This window comes from Harpia harpyja, chromosome 3, assembly GCF_026419915.1.
Source record: "Harpia harpyja isolate bHarHar1 chromosome 3, bHarHar1 primary haplotype, whole genome shotgun sequence".
NCBI classification, from domain to species: Eukaryota; Metazoa; Chordata; class Aves; order Accipitriformes; family Accipitridae; genus Harpia; species Harpia harpyja.
This window is the reverse complement of record NC_068942.1, coordinates 6,397,971-6,419,932: the sequence shown is the minus strand read 5'-3', so window position 1 is coordinate 6,419,932 and position 21,962 is coordinate 6,397,971. Positions and strand designations below refer to the sequence as shown.

General features: G+C 48.5%; 1 protein-coding gene across 5 annotated transcripts; it reads left to right on the top strand.

Moving 5' to 3' along the window:
* The first annotated feature begins 1,908 nt into the window (after positions 1 to 1,908).
* On the top strand, positions 1,909 to 14,382 carry DDO (D-aspartate oxidase). 5 transcript variants are annotated; one of them, XM_052781263.1, is made up of 6 exons: positions 1,909 to 2,354; positions 7,816 to 8,021; positions 8,211 to 8,319; positions 9,150 to 9,326; positions 11,812 to 11,968; positions 13,131 to 14,382. In XM_052781263.1, exons 2-6 carry the CDS (start codon positions 7,850 to 7,852, stop codon positions 13,161 to 13,163), a joined length of 648 nt encoding a protein of 215 aa, XP_052637223.1. In that variant the 5' UTR covers positions 1,909 to 2,354; positions 7,816 to 7,849; the 3' UTR covers positions 13,164 to 14,382. The 5 variants fall into 5 exon arrangements, with proteins under 5 accessions (XP_052637223.1, XP_052637221.1, XP_052637220.1 ...); XM_052781261.1 differs by having other exon boundaries at positions 7,820 to 8,021; positions 11,812 to 14,382; XM_052781260.1 differs by having other exon boundaries at positions 1,910 to 2,354; positions 11,812 to 14,382.
* The last annotated feature ends 7,580 nt before the right edge of the window (positions 14,383 to 21,962 follow it).

Below are 21,962 nucleotides of genomic sequence, written 5' to 3'. Positions count from 1 at the left end.
GAAATGGTAATTTGCCATGGACACTGATGCTTGACTTGATCTTTGAACTGGTTAAAGAAGTGGCGGAGAAGTGATCCATGTCATTCATGAGATCAGAAACAAGTCAGCACTGCTGTGTTCACAGAGGTCGCTTCTGCTTACCCTTACTGCTCTATTCAAGAGAGTACAGAAAGCGAAGGGAATGCTAAGGTAAAGGGAAACACTTCTGAAGCACTGCTCGAGCTGGGTTGGTGGTGTGCTGGGATGCCACTGCCGGTCCTTGTTCAGAAACAGCTCCAAGTACGATCAGGGCTGGGCTGTGTTTGTTCTATGCCAGAAGGCTGGCACTCTCTTCCTGAGTGACCAAATCATGACTTGCACTCAGTCAAAGGATACGAGAGCCACTATCACAGAGTTTGTCAGGAGCATTCTCAAAATACAAATAGGTGGGTGTTGCACTTGGAATACTATTTAGCCAATTATTTGTTAGTTCAGAATGACATACTTTGCACAATACACAGAATATTATATACACAAACATCCAGGTGGTCTTTAGCAGTTGGGCTGTTATGCAGAGCTTCTTGTCTGTCCTTGCGCTTTTTCCCATCTTTCACGAGAGAGCACCAACATCTACAGCAAAAAACTTCTCATATCTTGAAGGCCTCAATACAGAATGGCTGACCTTCGGTTAATCAGGGCTCTGGGACTTAGACCAAAGAGGATCTATATTGTGCTGTTCATTTTAGGGAAGAGCAGAGGTAAGAAAAACAATGGCAGCACTAAAGAGATGAAATTGTTTCCCCTTATAGATGCTTGCATGGATAAACAAACATTTGTGGTGGGAAGTCACGCATCTAGATTACATAGAAAGGACAAACAAAGCTTTTTCTTTGTCCTAAAATATGGTGTACCTTATTATGGGCACTTTAGCAAAACACAGTGTGTTCAACCTTCCAAAATACTTTAGCCCATGGAAGAGTAAGAGTTTCTCCATGAAATTACTGTAAGAGTTGGTATCCCTGGTATCCCAAACCAGCTTGCACTTCCTGAGTCTCATTCTCAAGAAAAGACACACTGGGAGTTTATATTTGAAAGAGATTTCCATATATGAAAGCATCCTCTCCAAAGCTATTGCAGATATCCTGCAATGACTTAGAAGAGTGTACATTTGACAGTCAATACACCAAGCCCATCAACAATTTCATTTCTAAATGAGCAAACCTTCGCTGTTCCTCTGCCTCCTTGCCGGTCTTATTCAATACCCTATTTTCAGAATGCTCAGAAAAATCAAGCTATACTATAACTTTGGCAGAATTATTCCCTGTTCCTTTCACTGTTAAAGGAAAAAAAACGTAAACGGTATTTCTCTAAAAAGGTCAGCAATTACGTATGTGTAATATATCATGGCTTTAGTTTTACAATTTAAGAACACAGCTGGGTTGGGAGGTGAGAACAGCTGGTCACATGTTGTGCACGCTGTCGCTGTATGTACAGATGTTCTTCGGATGGCTGCTGGTCTGTATTTAAATGGCTACGAAGAAAAGGCACCTGCTTGGAAGATCTATGGCCAGTGCTGTTCGTCAGGGCTGGAGGGGAGCGGTCAGCAAACACTGTCCTGATGAGCCTGCTCAGGGACGAATGCTCAGGCTGTCAAATATTAGCCAAAATGTCCTGCCAGTGGCAAATGCCCTGGAGCCAAGAAACCTCGGTATACAATTTCATTCTAGTGATCCTGCAGACAGGTATGTTTTTCACAAACTTGTGTTTTTCTGCTGAAAAAAGTTAATCCAAACAGTCCTGCCTGGCTGTGCTCATTAGGCATTTGTGGTTTAGCAGGGACTTGTTCTTCATCAACCTCTGATGACTGAAATGACCAGGCCCACGGACATGCTGCGTTACTGCTGTCCTGACTGCTAGCACGATTGCTCAAGCACTATGGCAGTCTTAAGGCAGCTTCAGAAACTTTCAGAATATAACTAATTGCTTGTAAGAGAGGGAAAAAGACAATATATTCTGTGCAGCACAGCGGGGGCCCTTGAGCCTCCTCTGGAGCGCACTGGGGAAATCATCAAGGAAAAAAGTTATCGGCGGACGGCGAAGGGCACAGCTCCGGCAGTGCCAGCGCGGAGCTGCCAGGCTCTGCTGGGCGAGGAGCCAGCGCTGGAGGCAGCCTTTGCCCGAGCACAAACAGCTCCTTCATTAGCAGAGGGACGCGGAGCCGGGCGCTCGGGGAGCAGCCTCGGGAAAGGGGAGCTGCCAGCAGCCCCTGCGCCCTACACCCCCGGCAACGTGCTCCATCGTCTCCCGCTCCGCTTCCCCACGCTTCCCGGGAAGGCAACTCTTCCAGGCAGGACCGGGGGCCTCCTCCTCACCAGGTATTGCCTTCTCTCCCCACTTCTTTTTTTTTTTTGGACCGTATTTCCAGCCCAATTGGGAAACATTAGATGACGGAGCCCTTCTGCTGCCGAGGGCTGGGAAGGGTGCCCGCAGGGGCTGCGCGGGGACCTAGCACTGCCCCGGGGACTTTCCACCAGCTCCTTAAGCTCAGGCAGGGAGGGATTTAGGTCACACGTAGAGGTGGCCATGCAGTATAAGCACGGTGGCTGTCACGGCTGGTTGTAGCGTGAGAAGTGAGCCGCAGGGTTTGGCCAGGGGGGGATTTCGGGGCCTGCTAAACCTCAGCTTCTCCCTGCTTCCCCCCCTCTCCCTGCACAGAGAGGCAAGGGACTCAACAGCGCTCGCCCTGCGGGGAACGAGGATGGCAGACCTCTCCTGTTTGGGAGAAAAGCAAGAGCATCGCTTGGCACGTAGGTGCTGCTGGTGGAGGTTATTATTGCTGGTAGCTTATAGGGTGGGTATAACCTACCAACATTTAGGAGGTATTTCCCATGCATGCATATGCAAACAGCTACCTGAAAGAGGAGCTGAGGCCTCCCCGGTAGCCTCAGGGTCTCCTGTGATGGTGGCTCAGAACCACCTGCTTTCTGGCAGTGGTGCTGTATGTGCAGAAAGGCCGAGGGGATCTCAAGGAGTCTCCGGTGTCCCTCGTTTGGTGAAGAGAGAGCATCCTCACCTTCCTCCCGTGGCAGGTCCCAAATGTGCGTCTCACAGAGCAGCCCAAATGACAGAAAAGGGCCCAGGCCAGAGTCAAAAGGACAAAATCAGGGCCCCCTTCTCACCAAACTCCCAGGAATGGATGAAGCTTCATGAGGGTCTGTACCTACCTTTAGCAAATTGCCTGGCAAAACCCCTCTCTGGGGTCAGGCAAAGGGAAGCAACACCGAGGGTGCTTGTAAACTGGGGAAGCGAACACACAAAAGAGTGATCTGCAAAAACAGGAAGGGAGAAAGTGCTCCATGGATGGGGACGGCGGGCGCAGCCGCCCCGGTGAATGAGGAGTCCCTCCTCGCCAGAAAGGCTGGAGCCTTTGCTCCCCGGTACTGCAGGCTTCAGGCGATCCAATGCTTCAGCACTTAGACGTGGTGAGAGTTAGTTTAAAAAAAAAAAAGAAAACCACAGGACTTCAAAGGTAGCAGGTGCTGGTTTTCTTTGGTTAATTCCTGTTGATCCATTTTCTGGTCAACAGTTTGGTTGGACTTTTTCAGATGTTCAGTTGGGCATGTAAATATGCTCAGTTTAGTAGGTCAGCCGGGTTGCGACACAAGCGAAGAGCGTCCGGCGTGCCGGGGAAGCACGCATGTGGAGTTGGGCCATAGGGGGAAAAGGGTGTGGCGAGGGGCTGTACCTGGAACACAAAAGATACCAAAGCAATAGTGTTCGTGCAGCTCTTCCAGCTGAGGGATGCCGGTTTCCCGGGGTCCGTCGCAGCTTGGAGGGACTGTGGGCCAAGAGGCTACAGCTGCAGCTGGCGGTGGGTGCACATGTTCCTCTGTGTGCATGCGTGTGCATGTATGTATGCTGGGGAGCAGCGTATTTATCCATATTGATTATGTTATCCGCTGCTAGAATGATGTTAAGGCTGAAGGTTAGTGGCACTCAGTGGTGATACACAGGTATGTGAGGCAAGAAAGAATAAGGACCCCCTTGCATCACATGAAGCTGATACTGTCTCCTCAGCTGCAGGAGTTGGAAGATTGAGTCATATCACAAAACATTGCTATATTTTTAAAAATAATTTGTTCTGGCCTGGGAGGAGCAGGAGGGTGGCAGGGGCACGAAGCTCACGTCAGGCAGCCAGTGTCCTCTTTGCTGGAGAATTACAGCTTCAGGTGGCTCTGTCTGGCTTCTGTGCCATTCTTTTGACACCGTGAAAGGACAGAGAGCTAAAGGGTACCTGACACCCTTCCCCTCCCTCCCCAACAGATACTGCAACTGATTTGCCTTTTAAATGCTGATTTGTGGAAAAACCCTCAGCACAAGCCAGTCTGAGGAGGTGGGAAGCATCACCCCGCTGGCATTAAGCTGGCCTGCCACATCAGCTGAAAATAGTTTCTCCTCCCGTGCCGTCCCAGCAAGGTGCAGGGCTCCCTGCCGGGGCAGGCTGCGCTGCCAGGGCAGAGCCGCAGGTGAGCCTTGCGCTCGTGGTGGGGTCAGTGGCTCTGCAAAGCCCGAGCTGTGCTTGCACGTACAAGCACACGTAGCCTCTGCTTTGCACCTGGGTGATTTTTGGCACATTAGCACATTCAGACTGGATGTGCTGCTGGATTGCAGCAGAAAGTGCTAGAAAAACGGTGTGTATGATGGGTGCCTGTCACGGCCTTCCGAGCCATTCCCGCAGGCTCCAGCACCGTCAGCAGCCCCTTTCCACCCTCACTGGCTTTTGCAACATTGGGATCAGTTGATATCGAACTGCCTCATCTGCAAAAATCCCACCCGAATTGGGAAGACTTGTGAAACCTGAACCTCCGCCAAGCCACAGCTCCCCTTTCTTCCCCAGCAGCGGGGAGGTCAGTCAGGAAATTCAATCTTCATCATGGTCCAAGGGCTTCAGCGAACCAGAGCACACGTCTGGCAGATGCATAATGTACCCAGCGCATATGTTCCAGCAGGACTGCGGTCGTCCAGGGACTGCTGGGAGGCTCACTGGGCATGCTGACAGCCTCACGCGATTTCCACAGCTGCCAGTGCTGAGTGAGGTTTGTTAATAAAAATATGTTTAGAGACCTTTCTCAAAACCAATTTTCCTAACAAAAGGAATTTCAGCATTACTAAAACTCCCCCAATTTCTTGTTACTCTTTTTTTTTTCTTTCTGTGTGGTTTTTTTTTTTAAATAACAATTACCAGTACAAAATATTCTGGCAATTATGGTAAGGAAGCATACACCGTCCATGCTCTGACCCTCTGCAGGTGTTCCCGGTGCAGGTGGCTGAGGCAGCCTGGGGCAATGGTAGAGCTGAGGGGTGCAGCTCCCATTCAAATCAGCATTTTATCAGATTGGGTTTGGGGGTGACAGCAGTGCAGGCCAGTGGTTCTGGTTCAGGATTCATCTTTACCCCTGCACTGCGTCCTCTTTCCCTGCTGTGTGGACACTTTTATAGTCAGCTTGTGAAAGAAGATGTAATAATTAACAAACAGGAAGAAACATAAGCATCTCCCTGAGAGGAAGAAAAGGGGTTGTAACAACCCTTGGCTGCAATGCAGAAGGAATGCAATGACGGGCAACAGTGCCTGCTCCTCTCTCCCTTCCTACATAGTAGGGATATCAAATTTTAAGTAGTAAAACCTCAGGAGTAAGTGAGAAGCTGTGTGAAGAGTTATGAGCAAGGATCTCAAAAATAAACCTGACCTATCATAGTCCCACACAGTCTGTCTTGCCTAAACTTGCATCAAAGATGCCAAAAGCCACAGGAAGATGGGAAGTCAGCCCATCCTTATAACTGCAGGCACTGCTTTCCAGAAAAGGTTCTCGGAAAGCAGCTAGTGAGGCTGGATTTCTACAGTCAACGAAGAGCGACTCCTGTAGGAGAAAGGAAGACTGTAAGGGAGCAAGACCAAATGTCCATATCACTCATCATCCACTCCAAGAATGAATCATAGAATCATAGAATCATAGAATCATTTCGGTTGGAAAAGACCTTCAAGATCATCGAGTCCAACCATTAACCATGCCCCCTAAACCATGCCCTGGAGTACCCTGTCCACTCGCTTTTTGAATACCTCCAGGGATGGTGACTCAACCACTTCCCTGGGCAGCCCGTTCCAATGTTTGACAACCCTCTCAGTAAAAAAATTTTTTTCCTAATATCTAACCTAAATCTCCCTTGAGGCCATTTCCTCTTGTCCTATCTCCAGACACCTGACAGAAGAGACCAACACCCACCTCAGGTAGTTGTAGAGAGCGATAAGGTCTCCCCTCAGCCTCCTCTTTTCTAGACTGAACAACCCCAGATCCTTCAGCCGCTCCTCATAAGACTTGTGCTCAATACTGGTAGATACTCCAGGAAAACGTAAGAGCCATAGGCAAAGGATATTCTCCCCTACATCCCTGCTCAGCTTTTGGCAGTAACCCTCAAAGGAGTGCCCGAGCCAGCAGGTGCACCCCAACTCGCCTGTTTCAAACCTGCTGAAGGATTTATCACCCCTGACATTGCCCAGTCTCCTTTGGGCCCATTTAGTTCCTGGCTTTGGGGAGTTTGCAAGGCACACTGAGTTGCAGGGTTCATTTGTGCTTTGTGTCTCCACCGGTGTGAAACCTGTTACCTGGCCGTGGTCAGGCACATAGGCTGGCACCTCACTGGGACGGGCAGCCAGGTGATTGTCAACCAGGAGCTGTGCGCCACTCACCACTGCAGGTGCCAGGATCCGAAACTTGGCCGGGACAAGGGAAAATAGAGACGCTGCACCTCCTGGAGTAGCCATCAGCAGTTGAAGATACTGAGGAGTAGAGTGGACCTGCTCCGGGACATAAAGCAGGTTATAAAGCAAGGCAGAGAGAAGCATATACAGAGGCTCTTGGGGTAGTGAGGCTGGCTGGCTCCTGGGGAGCACTGTGTGCTGCCAGGAGAGCGTGGCAGACTCAGATGTCCATGAATCTGTCCAAGGGCAGTGGTCACGCTGGCAGGTACGGGGCCAAGGATGGGTTGGAGACCTCAGGTCACTAGGGGGACAAAATCCCCCAGGGTACAGGTAGCTTCTCTTCCCACAGTCCTCCCACCAAGGCATCGTGGCCCAAACAATTTTTGGATGTGGGAGTGTAAACAGCCAGGCTGTGCCTTGTGAAACTATGCACTGTGTTTAATAGCTAAAATTCACATTTTGTAGGACAGAGCTAAGCAGGTAACCCAGTCCTCAGGGTCGGAGGGAGAGTCCTACACAGCAGCGGAACTAAGATGCATGTTAAGAAAAACATCTTCCACAATGTGCTGGACCCTTTGCTCTGCGTAATCAATTTGCTTCCTGTGCAATTTCCTTCTGCTGCCCAGGCAGTGACAGACCTCATTGCTGGAGATCCTGATGTTCAGACAACCTTTTTGCTCATGGTGCCTAAAAGCCAGTTTCCCCAGAGCTCCAGCTCTTGCCCCTGATGCAATGGAAAATTGACGGGTGCCTCACTCCCTTGGGTTTTATTGAAAAAACCTTGCCCCACGTTGCTACAGCCCGAACCTCAGTGCTATACATACAGATTGCTCTCTTGCCCTTTGCTCTTGTGCTGAGAATGGGGTAGTGACTCTTGAAATACTTTAGAAAAATTTGTCTTCATATCGAAGGCTGATGATTTTTTTGATCTTCACCTTAGTCTTGCTTGTGTGCAGCAGTTAGTCTTCAATTAGCTGCCCCGGGGGGGTTATGTTACATCTTGTGTGGGTATTTCATAGCCTGACGAGGATGTCCAGCAGGGATATTGGTGACACGGGATATGTTATTTCCAAATGTAGGTAGGTACCTCTCCTCTGGCTCTGCACCCTGGAGATGGCGGCACCCAAGGTTGCAGTGGTTGGCGCGGGAGTCATCGGCCTGTCCACAGCGCTGTGCATCACGGAGACTTGCCCCAGCTGCTCTGTGACGGTCCTTTCAGACCAGTTCAGCCCCAACACGACGAGTGATGTTGCAGCCGGGATGCTCATCCCTCACACCTACCCAGGTGCGTGCAACTCGGCGTGCTGGTGCCCGTGGCACCTCATATGGCTGCGTGCCCAGGTGTGCAGTGATGCACAGACGTTCAGGAAGAAAAGTGCGATGACCTGTGTTCCCTATCTGTCCCGTCTCCTCGACACTGACTTCTCTTCTTTGCATTATTCCTCTCTGCATGTTTGCTTTTGTTTATATGCAGGCACACCAATCCACGTGCAGAAGCAGTGGTTCAAAGAGACCTTCACTTTCCTTTTTGCCATCAGCAACTCACCAGAGGCATCAGAGGCTGGCATTCATCTGGTTTCTGGGTAAGAACAGCCCCCCCCAGGCAGCCTTTGGTATGTTTGTGCTGTTTGCTGGAGCAGGCAGAGAGGTTTTCCTTGCTGGAGTTCAGGCATATTCCCTTCATGGAGTAGCTCTTATGACCATATTCCCAAGAAACTGCATTGCAACTGCTCAGATAAAATGTATTTTCAAGCAAAATTCATGCATAGGTGTGCACAGAGAAACCATTCAAGACTGGCCGGCACCAAATGTCTTTTAATAGCTAATGTTTTCCGTACTGTCATCCACCAGTTGCTGGCAGCAGGGGTGGTCTCCATAGGGATGGGACTGCAGGATCTTCCAGCTTCAGCAACTAGGTATAGGGATGCAATTGGCAGGAGGGGAGTTGTTGGGGGTGTTTCATGCTGCCTATTATGCACACAGAAATTTGCCTCTTGTGAGTGTTGAGGCTGACCACTCTGTAGCTTTATGGGTACCCAAAAAAATGTGACCAGGTGTGCAAGTGGCCCTACGCGAAGGTCCAGCTAGGGTGGCCACAGCTGTGGTGGGGACACTGTGTGAGGGGATTTTGTACCTCTACAGTTGGAAGTACATACAGTATAGCTGGAAGAACTCTCTCTGGTTTATTTACCCAGGTGCGTCACCCTCAAGCTCGGCTGTGGCAGCCCTCTGCCTGTTTGCCAAGGCGGGTATTGCAGTAGCAGGCGCCAATGTTTCCCCGTTGTTGTTACCCTTGCAGAGCTGCGCTGATGAGCGGGAAGAGGTTCCTGGGTTTGTGCTAAGATTGCCGTGACACATAACATGGCAGAGCAATAGCAGCTAAGTTTTGCGGCTTTTTCTCTGTGTCCTTTAGGTGGCAGGTCTTTAAAAACACTCCCAAGGAAGAGTTACCTTTCTGGTCAGATGTCGTCCTGGGATTTCGACCAATGTCCGAAGCAGAACTCCAAAAGTTTCCGCAACACCGATTTGGTCAGGCCTTTACGACGCTGAAATGTGACTGTCCACCCTACCTGCTGTGGCTGGAGAAAAGGTTGGTTTTGCTGCAGGTTGGGCATGCAGAGAATAACCCAGGCAGAGGGACTGAGGGCAACCTAGAGACTCCTTGAGAGCCTTAGGTTTGGACAAAACTAGAAAAGGGCTGTTTCTCACCAGGGAAAATGCAGCAAGCGCAAGAAATAAATACCCAATTTTTCCAAAATGTGAAAGACCCCATTTTTGCAATGTCCAGTTTCTACCACTGTGGCTGTACAGTGGGGTTTAGCGTGGGAGCGCCTCTGGGCATAGGACCGACACAGCCACAGGGGCCACGTTTGGCCAGCCAGACCTTGAAGGTACATCGGGAGCGTGCCAAGTCCTAAGAAAACCTGTGGGTGCTCCTCATTTGTCAAACTTCCCAAATAATATCCCTCTGTTCTTGAAGATATGTCCAACCCCTGGGACAATAGGCATCTCTGGGAAGATGTCTTACCAGAAGATTTTGCACTGAAGAGGTAGCTGGACAAATTAATCTCAAATTTGGTCAACAATTGGAGTAATTTCTTAATCCAGTCAGGTGAAAAAAGGTCAAATAGCATCATCTTGTAACAAACCTTTTGGAAACGTTAGCCTGCCTAAGATGGGTGATGTACCCCCTCCAAGGAGTCGTGGCTTCAGAGTTCGTGCCTGGATTGACATGAAAGTTAGAAAATTTGCCAATTTGCCAATTTCCAGGTTTCCCCAAAATACATGGATTTTGGAGAACTGTAGGAGAGTCAGGATGCAGATCTAAAAAGCTTCTGACACCTGGGATATGCATTTAATCCATTTAAGTACCCCTAAAGTGAGCAAATAGCTGTCTCCGCTTGAGAGAAAGTGATAGGCTGCAAGCTGATTTGAGGTTAAGTAAAGAGTCGTGTACCGACACCATGGTACAAATTGCCAGCTCAGCCAGTTGCTTGGATGCCTTTCATCTCACTGCAAAATGTGAAAAAAACGTTTCTTGTTCTAGCAGCCAGCCAGGCTGGGAGTACTCCAGTGGCACCAGTGCCACATGAGCTCTATGCTGTCTCCTCGGTGTGCACACTCTGTCATGTTTCATTGCCTCACCAAATCAGAAATTTCTGCTGAAGCACGACTAAGTTGTACAACCCATTTAGTATCTGCCATGTGATTTCTGCTCTCTCCTTATTTCTGCTATAGCCTTCTTATTTCTCCAAGGATGTAGTCGAATAAGATGATCAAACTCCTTTTCTTTCTCTTCTCTCTGGTGATGAGAAATGAGAGCATATTAAACATGTAACTAATTCTCAAACCCCTAGTGACTTGAGCAGTATTTATAGACCATTCTCTTGGCAATCCACAAGGAAAATTGGTTTTGTGCCCACCTTGCTGGTCCAAAAATGGACTTCAGGAATTTTTTCCTGCTTGCTTGCCTGAATTCAGGAGTTTTCAGCAGGTTTTTTTATTGGTGTATTTTTTATGGCGTGATGACAGAGTCCCGATTACAGCGCTTAGGAGCTCTCCCAGCCAGCCTCAGTGTCCTGCTGCACCCAAACCCCAGTCCCCAGAGCATCAGCTGTGCCCTGCATCCTCGGCTCACTCTTTGTGAGTGCTTTGTAGGAAACCACTGCCTTTGCAGTGGGGTTGATCACTTTGCCAGCTGCCGGAGTATTGCAAAGGACAGGATTCCCCACTTCATGCATTGTCATCACAGACCTGTCTCCTGACTTGCTCATGCTAAGATCCCCGCTAAAGACCCCCAGCTGACTGGATGCAGCGGACAGCATCCATCTCAGACCAATGTTTTTCCCCAGGGAAAGGCTTTGAGCTTCAGGCAAGTTCAGGGTGGAATATGGCTTGAAATTGAGCTCAAAGATGAACCTCAAGAAGGGGTGAATTTTGCTGAAGAGCAGACATGGATGTATAGTGCTCTGAGCTGTCCTGGGTGACTCCTGGCTGCTGCTCTAGAAGGGTATGGGTCTCCTGGGGGTCCCGTGCCACATCTGCCCAGCTTGCGGGGACATCTTGGGTACGCCAGGGCTTCGCACATGGCACTAGATGACTAAGTGATGCCTAGTATCAGGGGGGTGAGTTGGGAATGAATGCGACAGTGTGTAACAGGCACATTAAAGGGGGTGTAGTATGATAGTGTTGTCACTAGCAGAAGTAAGTTGGGGAATAAGTCTGATATTTTTCAGCTTGCTTGAGCTGTTAAAGCTTGGTATGGTTATAGAAATGAATCAATGAGACCACGAGGAGTTGACTGGCTGCCTAGGGTCTTATGCCAGACCCTTCTCTAATATTGATCAACTCGCTGTATCTTTTCCAGCCCAAACAAGCTAAACAATAGCTTTGATCCGACAAAATCAGACAAATCACAAACAGAAACCCTGTGACATTTTCTTTGCTTTTTGTCCCATCTGTTTGGTTTTGATCGGTATGTTAAAGGCAATCTATCCCATTTACTTATTGTGCATAATAATTTTGTGAGGGTTTAGGGGTTTCTTTTCTGCCTCACTTCTGGAGTCTTTTTGTAGGTTGAAAGCAACCGGCGTCCAGATGCACACCAGAAAAGTTGCAGACTTGTGGGACCTGCACAGCGAATATAATGTCGTCGTCAACTGCGCGGGCATCGGAGCCCACCAGCTGGTGGGGGACGAGAAGCTCTTCCCCGTCAGGGGACAAGTACTCAAGGTTCATGCTCCTTGGGTAAAAAACTTCATCCGGGACGGGGATGGCTTAACTTACATCTACCCGGGGATACACAGGGTAACCCTAGGGGGAACCAGAGAAAAGGGGAGCTGGAGTCTCTCCCCTGATCCTGGCACTACCAAAGACATCTTTGACAGATGTTGCTCCCTTGAGCCCTCGCTGCGGGGAGCTCAGGATATCAAGGTGAAGGTGGGCCTGAGGCCATCCCGGCGGTGCGTGAGACTGCAGAGAGAGGTCTTGAGCCGAGGAGGAGTTAAGTTCCCGGTGGTCCACAACTATGGGCACGGGGCAGGTGGCTTTTCGGTGCAGAGGGGCACAGCCAAAGAGGCTGCTCGCTTGGTGGGAGAGTGCATTGCTACCCTGCCAGGCTCCTCATCGAGGGCCAAGCTTTGAATCCCAGAGGCTACTTTCACATTTACAACAGGCTAGTATTGCATCTCCTAGTAGCAGCTTTGGACTTTTATTCTATTACTGGATGGAAGGAACCTAAGAAAGCAGCTTGTGCCATTGCAGATGCTTGGTGGTATCTCACCTGGCTTCCAGCTGCCACCTTGGAAAGGCATGATGGGTTGATCCAAGTATTAGTCCAGCTGTCCTTCTCCTCTATCTGGCATTGTTTCTACCCTGGGCATTTCTCCTAGCCTCATGTTAAGGAGAAGGCAAGATGGTAAATATTCTTCACATGACAGGGATCAGATTGCTGCAGTATAATACAAGTAACATCCATTTAGCATTTCTTCATCTGCATCTAAAGGGTATTGGATGCACTAGGTTCATATTCGCTAAGAACTAGTTCTCTCCTCTTGTACCAAATCTAATCTAGTATTGCCCTTTCTCCCAGCATCTTACTACCAAACTTTACCATTTTCTGTATGATTTACAAGGAAAAGAAAACCCCATGCAGTGCTGCATTACAGTGGTCCAGGTCAGCTCTTACAGAAAGCAACAGTAGGTCACTGTCATGCACAGTGACCAGGCAAGCATGATTTTAAGAGAAGATCTGTGACGCTGATCACTGCATTTGCTCATATTACTCCTCAGGGAACTTAACACAAAGTTTCTGCGAGAGGAAGTTGCCCCATATGAGCTACAGTTTTGTGCATCTTTTCTCACGCTTGTTTACAAATCTTTTTTTTTTTCGCAGAGCCTCTCAGGGTTTGCTCTCAGACGCAGATGATTTTTCCCCCCCCAATAGCAGCATTGACATGGCCCGTGTTCTACAGAAGAGGATTTTTCAGGGTGGGCTAGGGAGTGCAAGCATCTCTTTTCTACTTCGCATGAGCACTGGCTGCTTTTCTTGCAACAGCTGATAGGACTAAACCAGTGACAAACCAACAAGGACCTTAACACCAGCCTCAGTTTCATAAGGGAGAGAAGAGCCATTTAAGACTAAAACACTCCAAAGACAAATTTGTCTGTAACTGGACATGAGCAAGCTCCTCTGCTGTAAGGTAGCTGAGCCACTGGAGCCCAGATCCTCACTTCATGGCAGAGGCTGAGCTGGGCTTTACACTCCCCTCAGCAGTTCAAGCCCTTTGATGTGGCTGAAGATAGTCACTCCCCAAAGTTGGAGCTTACCGTCAAAGTATAGGTCTGACTGTTAGCGATTAAACCACTCATTAGCTCTTAAATGGCTCATTCAAGAGTGTTAGCATCCACTTTTGTCTAGGTTTTTTTGTCCTTACAACTACAAACCAAATCAAACTCCTTCAAGAATTCACATGGCTAAGATGAACTGATAAATAAAGTTCTAATAATGGAGCAAAGGTCACTTCTGTAGTGTTTCCTTTCATAAACAAGGGGTTTTCTTTGATTTGGGATGGCCAAGAAAGGCCACATTCAGACATGACTGCCAGCTCCTGCTGTTCTCAGGGGGCATGAGGACAGTTATCCTTTGCAAGGGACAGCTGTCAGAAGAAACATCACCAAATTAAATTGTAGGGACAGCTGTCAGAAGAAACATCACCAAATTAAATTGTAGGTCAATAAGCGCCTGGGATCAGCCTAAGCCAGCCCTGCCTTCAATAGCCTTGCCCTTCTCTCCTCAGCTCTGAAGGCTAATTTTGCATTCCTTCCCCCAACATTTGTCCTTTCCAGCAGTATGAGAGGACAGAGCTGCTGCTTTTGGCAGCAGTGCTGGCGTAGGGTTTGTCAAACTGCAGCTTTGCCCTCAGCTAACATGGAACATAGTAATACATGGAAAAAGAACATGAGAATGGGCTATTTTTTCTTAATCTTGATTTTAATCTTGAAAAGTAACAAACAGTGTATCTTATCCTGGAGCAAGAAACACTACTAATGCTAATGGGATGCTCATAGCCCCACGAGAGCCCCAGAGCTCTGGTTGTGCGCTTCTGCTCTGCACGGTGGCAGGGTTTTTTCTAATTTACTTCTAAAAGCTGACAAAAAATGTCAAAATAGGTTCAGCTGCAAGGCTCATCAGTCTGGTGTCCTAGCTCTGGCCATGGCCAGCGGTGGAGAGGGCCACCTCCAGCCATTCCTGGCCCAGGGGCTTCCTCAGCTGAGGGGTAGCTTGTTGTTTCATGGTCTTCAGATGATTTATCTTCCACACATTTGTTGACTTGCTTCTGAAACCGTGTATGGTGCTTTTGTAGTCCCCGACATCTTGTGACAACAGGTTCTGTAAAGGGAGACACTTCCTTGCCCAGAAGCAGAGCTCCTTGCCTTTATCTTTGTCTTGAACCTGGAAAGATAATTTGATGGCCCTTTCTTGCCTCTTATGAGAAGTGGTGACTAATGATTCTCTATGATCCTTCTTGAATTTATAATGCTGCACCATACTCCCTCTCGGAGCCCTCTTTCCCACCTTGAAGAATCTTGGTTTATGTAGCTGCTACCCACATAAAGTCATCCCATATCTTTGGTATTCCTTGTTGCCCATCTTTATACCTTTTCTCACTCTAACATACCCTTTTCGAGATGGAGGGACCAGAACTGCACACAGTACTCATGATAGAGGATGAACCTTGTATTCAGTTGATTACATGTCTCGTCCCTTCCTAATAATTTCTTACGTTTAATTGCTTTATAGTCACTAACAAGCTTTTAACTGACATTTGAATAGAACTACCTAATTGCAAGATATCTGTCCTGAATGGTACTAGCTGGTTCAGAGGCCATTGCTGAGGCTGGATAATGAGGGGGTCTTCCTCCCAGTTCAGCCATAGTGTTTTTCTCCACTGTTAACCACACTGGATTTCACCTGCCAGTACTTTGCCCAGGCTCACGAGATGGTTTTTGCAGCTCCTTACAGGCAGTTTGCATTTTACTCCCTTGAATAAGCTGGTACCACCAGCAGACTGAGCCACTTCACCATTTACTGGTGACTGATGGGTATGTGGGTTAGCATTGTCCCTACCATGGATCTCCCTAAGATGTCATAGTTGACTTCTCTCCACTGTGAAAAACAGCTGATTTATCCTTACCTTGTCTCTCTATCTTATATGCAGTCGCTGACTCATGAGAGGATCTTCCATCTTATCCCATGCCAGATTAGCTTCTTTATGAATCCTTGGTGACAGATGTTATTAAAGGTTTTTCAGAAGCTGAGCAGATCATACCAAGTGGATTGCTCTAGTCTGCAGCTTCACTGTTTCCTCTGAAGCCATAAGAGGGTGGTGAAGCACAGCTTCATCGCTCCTCACTGCAAAGCTCTGCCAATTCTTCCCTCTTAGTCCGTACCTGTCCTTGCAACTATTCTATTACCATGGCTTTTACTGTTTGCCTGCCATGGGTGTCAGATTTAGTGGTTTGCATTTCTCCAGATCCCTCACAGCACTTAAAAGAAAACAGTGTCACATGCCATCCTCTTTTTTCTTTGGCTGTTTTAAGTAAAAGGTTATACACCTGTATTGGGTTTGTGTGGCAAGGTTTTGGTAGCGGGAGGGTTACAGGGGTGGCTTCAGTGAGAAGCTGCTGGAAGCTTCCCCTGTGTCCGACAGAGCCAATTCCAGCCGGCTCCAAGACGGACCCGCCGCCAGCCAAGGCCGAGCCCATCAGTGATGGTGGTAGCACCTCTGGGAGAACAGATTTCAGAAGGGGGAAAAAACCCCAGCAACTGCAGCTGAAGAGAGGAGTGAGGATATGTAAGAGCACCAGCCCTGCAGACCCCCAGGTCAGTGCAGGAGGGGAGGAGGTGCTCCAGGCGCCGGAGCAGAGATTCCCCTGCAGCCCGTGGGGAAGACCATGGTGAGGCAGGCTGTCCCCTGCAGCCCAGGGAGGTCCACGGTGGAGCAGATCTCCACCTGCAGCCCGGGGAGGACCCCACGCCGGAGCAGTGGGTGCCCGAAGGAGGCTGTGACCCCGTGGGAAGCCCGCGCTGGAGCAGGCTCCTGGCAGGACCTGTGGATCTGTGGAGAGAGCAGCCCACGGAGCAGGTTTTCTGGCAGGACTTGTGACCCCGCAGGGGACCCACGCTGGAGCAGTCTGTGCCTGAAGGACTGCGGCCCATGGAAGGGACCCACACTGGAGCAGTTTGTGAAGAACTGCAGCCCGTGGGAAGGACCCACGTTGGAGAAGTTCGTGGAGGACTGTCTGCCATGGGAGGGACCCCACGCTGGAGCAGGGGAAGAGCGTAAGGAGTCCTGCCCCTGAGGAGGAAGGAGCGGCAGAGACAACGTGTGATGAACTGACCCCAACCCACATTCCCCTGTGCCGCTGGGGGGTTGGTAGAGAATCCGGGAGTGAAGTTGTGCCCGGGAAGAAGGGAGGGGTAGAGGGAAGGTTTTCTGAGATTTGGTTTTATTTCTCATTACCCTACTCTGGTTGATTGGCAATAAATTAAGTTAATTTTCCCTAAGCTGAGTCTGTTTTGCCTGTGATGGTAACTGGTGAGTGATCTCTCCTGTCCTTATCTCGACACATGAGCCCTTTGTTATATTTTCTCTCCCCTGTCTAGCTGAGGAGGGGAGTGATAGAATGGCTTTGGTGGGCACCTGGTGTCCAGCCAGGGTCAACCCACCACAACACCAGCCCTAATAGTGCAGCAATTTCCCATTAACATTCCTTAAAACCCCACAAGCAAGTAACATCTGCTTCTCAGGAATTTGTTACTATCCCTCACATCTATTTGTTCTAAAACCTCATCTAACGGCCCTTCAGTCTGAGACAGCTTCTCTGCATTATCGCCTTAACAAGTGGCTCTGCCATGGGAATTTCACTAAGCTTTTCTGCACCAAACGCAGACACAAGTAATCTGTTTCGCTGTTGTGCTAGGGCTTGTTTTCTCTCAAACTCCTTTGCCACCCTGATCGTCTGCTGACTGCATACCCTGGTCACCTGCAGAACCCTCCGGCAGGCTCCCTGCTCCTGCTGGGGGAGAGGAAGCTTTTTGGCTATTAGTGAGTTATCTCCTCAAAATCTTTTTTAGTCTGCCTTTCTGTTTCTGCTTTTAATTTGACAGAGTTCATGTCCTTTTCCTCATTTGGACAGGATCTATTCTGGTTCTTTCCCATGTAATTTTTATCATGCTATTACAATAAGCCAGTAATTATCTTTCTTCTGGAATGTCTCTGATATTTCAATACTCTTATATAAAAATCAAGCATTTTAGACCCATATCCTATTTTCAGACTTATAGCAAATAGAAACAAGCTTACATTCAGCCTGATTGCTCCAGCTCCTGTGCCCTGTTAAAAGGGGCTTTATTTGTCCAGATTGCGTCTTGCTGTTTCCTGCTTACTTATGGTTATAAAGAGGTCAAAATGGCACCTTTAAGGACATGCCATCATGAACTCCTGCTCCTCTCTGCCTGCTCACTTTCCCCCAGTCTCTAGCTTGAAATTCCTTTTAAAATCTCACTCTTTCTCACAGAGGCTTTCTTCCCCGCTGAGGTCATGCCACACAAAGGCTGAGCATCCTACTCAGGAGCTTCAGCTTTTTATTCCAGAAGCTTTCAATTTGCCAAGAATATGTCCTAATATTTTGGGAATAATTGCACATCCCTCCCTCGTTTTTCTCCCTAGGCATGGAAAATGTAAATATTCTAAAATATATCCACAGATACATAGTGACGCTGCCCTGTGCCAACTATACACCTACCCACAAAGTGGAGTCACAACGTTTTGATACCTGCAAGCTGGCTCACTGACACTGACCGCTTGGCTTTTAGGCAGTTGAAGTTTGTTGAGATGAGTCCTTTCTTGCTTCAGCTGCCTAGCCTTGGCTGCCAGTCTCTGGCAATATCTCATCAGCCACCCCTGAGTTTCTGCTCCTCACCCAACGCCCTTGCCAGGAGCTGAAGCAAAGATGTGACCTGTGTTAACTCTTCAGCTCCAGCTGAAGCTGAGCTGGTGGCTGAGGAATTTGCAAAACTCCGCTGTGATCCTAAATCTGTCTGTGCTGTTGCATCGCTCTGTAGTCTTCATCCAGAAACACAGAGCAAGTGTCAGGGAAACACTTGCACATGGGAGAGGACTAACAGTGGAAGGTCATTAAACCTCCATGACTTTCCATGGTGACGAAAGGCACCCTTAAAGAAAGACTTAGCTGTCACCTATGCAAAGCATTTTATCCTCGTGCCATTCCTTAAGCCCATGTGTGTCCGGACAAAAGTTAACTGGACCGTACTTGGGTATTTCCTTCTTATCCACACTTTATGTTCTACATTGAATAGGCACTCCTGGCAGAGGGCAACCGATCTGTCACACTCACAGGGAACTTCAAAGGCATAATTATGGCCTAGAAAGGGAATAATTATATTTTGAGACATTTATATCAATCCTTGTGATTGCAGACAGCAGATGGGCTGTATGATGGTTTTTAGAGCTTGAGCTGCAACAGGGAATTTTGTTGATTTTTCTTTGCAGAAACAAAGCCATAAAGACATATTGTCTCGATATAGGCTTTTGCCTATATTTAAAACAACTTTGCCGAATTTCTGAAAAAATACAGGAAAATTGGGATTCATCATTCATTACAATTCTTTTTCAGTCGAATACTATTTGAGATAAACTTCAGTTTGATAAATTCAAATTCATTTGGAATAGAGAGAGAATGAGAGAGAAAATCATGGGCTGGACCGAGATTTGTATTGTTTTCACAACTGTCTTAAATCAATGTATATGTTGTACGAGGCTTTATTTTATCCTGCTTTATTCCCTATTTTCCACCAGAGGGAGATGTTGGATCAAGCAGTTACTGAAAGAAACCCACACACTCCATCTCAAAGAGCAACTGCAGTGATGCTGAACTCGGTGGAAACGTGGGTGCCTGTCGGGCTCCCACATACCTATAAGGCTTGGAAGACTTGGGTGCTGCAGTAGGGCTTAAGACATAATCGTGAATCAGTTAGGGCAGTAAAATGTCATGGAGAATGCTTAAAAAAAAAGTACATTGAGGAAATAGAAATGTGAAGGTAGCAGCACACCAGAAGCTGTTGTTAAGAAAAATAAGGGATTATAATCCTAGGCAAAGCTGTTGCTATAGCAGCATGTCCCAGAGCTTTTCCCCCACCAAAAGAATGGAGGGGAAACCACTGTCTCGGGCAGCCAAGTGACCTCGGCAACTTGTGTTGTGGGGACTTGGGGTCCCCCGGCCCCTTGAGCTGTGCCTGGGCTAGACATCCCGCGGGGTGTGGGGGGGGTCTCTGTGGGCCTGCAGCCCCATCCATGCACCCGCTGCCTGGACTGGCTCCTGGCGAGCTCACACACCACTCTGGGTGCTCAGGGATTAGAAACCATCACTGGTTTAAAGCTGATCTGAAATTGTCTGTTTTCTTTCTGGGAATTTTCCCCCCATGTGTCTGTTTTTCTCAATGAAGAAGTCGAAGTTACATATCCTGGAGAAGGAAAAGTGGACGTGAGTCAAAACGCAGCCTTATGAGGAAAGGGAGCAGCTGGGAAGAAAAGAAAGCCGAAAGAAACTTTTCTGAAAGTGAACTTCATAAAAAAGGTATTTCCAAATATAAAAGAAGTTTCAAGGGAATCTTTTTCCTGTGGGTTTTTTTTTTTTTTTCCTCCTTTGAGACTGCCTCACACCACTGACAGCAGCCAGCTTTAGAACAGCACTGTCCCACATTGCTTTCCTCCGTTCCTGTTCATGTCTACTACCTACCATGGGGACAATATATTTCTCACATTGTAAGAGGTGTGCACCACATGCTGTGCTCCTGTCACTGTCACCTCTGCTGCCTTTTTGTTTAACTTCTGCAAAGCCTGAGTCAACCAGCTGATATCCAAGCCTTACATTAGCCTTTACTTACATTTATGAGCCAAAAAGGGGAGGGGAGGCTTGTTTATTTTCTGTATCACCGGAGAATTAAGCAACCGAGCCAGCTGCAGGTATTTCTGAAGCACCTGCATATGCAACTCCAGTCAGCTTTTTGGCTAAAGTGAAGGTCTGGAAAACAACCCTTCCATCAGGGAATGCACTAGAGCCATGGAGGGAGCCTCACGCTGCTTTTTCTCCTTTCCAAATGAGTGCAGGGTTGGGCTTCAAGGGAATGAAGCCTCCCCTCCCACACACCTTATCACCTGGTGAGCTGAGCTGTCTCCTGGTCGGTGGGACAGCTGGTCTCCTTTGAGTGTGCAAGGAACTGGATTTGGGCTTCTCACCTCCCATATCGGTGAGACGGTGGCTACAAGAAGAGCAATCCCACTTTTAGGTGTGCTTTGAATGAAAAAGCTCCTTCTGATTTTTGAAAGGGCTGAGGTACCTGAAGTCCAGGCAAAGACTCCAAGAAAAAGAATGCTTCTCCACAGAGTTAAAGTGTAAGTTAAAAACTTTGAGAAGCACTGGCTACCCCGCTTCTGAAAATCCCTCCGTAAGCCTTGGTGGACAAGGCCCACATCTTTTTTCTGTGTTGCGAGCGTATCTGCACAGTGTCAGCACTCCAGGAATAATCACGGGGCGAATTGCCACAGAGATTTGCAGCGGGATAATTGCCTCAAACAGAAGGATAAATAGCTTTTTCTGGCATTTAATGGGCCTCTTAAGTGAATGGCAATAAACTCTATGCGAACAGATGTTTTCCTTCTTTTTTCATCCTCTTGCATCTCATCCATAATTATGCACTGAAATGTTCTTGTCTGGGTTGCTGAGAGCAATCTTGCCGCTGTTTGTCTTCGCAGTGTAAGGCTGAGCACTTCAGCACAAAGATCGAGCAAAAAGCCATCGATTCCTAAAGGCTCCCGTCGCTGTACGTCAGTGATCATCTTCTTCCCTCCACGTTAAGCCTGAAGGAGGACTGAGAAGCTAGTGGGAAAATTTGCCTCTTCCAGCCGCTGCTCTGTGGGTCCCAGTGCTGGGCTCTCTCCCTGCCTGTGCCAGTGCCCTGGGCTCCATTCGGGAAGCTCCTGCGCTCCCCTGGCTTTGGGCATTGACCCAGCTATGGCTCAGAGTAGTTGCTTCTCCTTTGCCTTGGGGGGGGAGGTCAGTGTCCCCTGAGACGGTCCTCCCTGCTCTATGCCACCGCAGCTACGCTGACCGGACGGCAGGGCAAGCCGCTGGCTTTGCCTCCAGCCTTGCCACCAGGACAGTAGCAGGCACCGTGCAAGCTCTGCAAAGAGCCTTTATGCTTTTGGGACTGTGTACTTTACCTCCTGACAGAGTACAGAGAAATGACCTCGATCCTGAAGAAACTCAACGCATTCTGGCAAGGGGATCTCCTCCTAACAAGGAGCCCGCAAGTGAGGTAGGAGCTGAGGCACAACCACAAGCATTAGCCTGGCTGAGTGTTCATCTCCTGGAGTGATGCCTGTAGAGGTGCCTGCATCTTCACAAACCTGCTTCATCCTTCCCAGTGCATCTTTGAAGCATCTGGCTGGCCTCTGGGGATGGAGGCAGACGTGCTGTGGGAAGACATGCGCTAAAAGGATACCCCCTGCGGTAACGCCTAATCTATATACAAACTCTCAGCTATGGAGGTTATTCCACTCTGAATCGATACCGATATCTCTGCATCACTGATGCTGCTCTACAGGGCATTGAGGGCAAACTGCCTTGAAAAGAGCCTGCG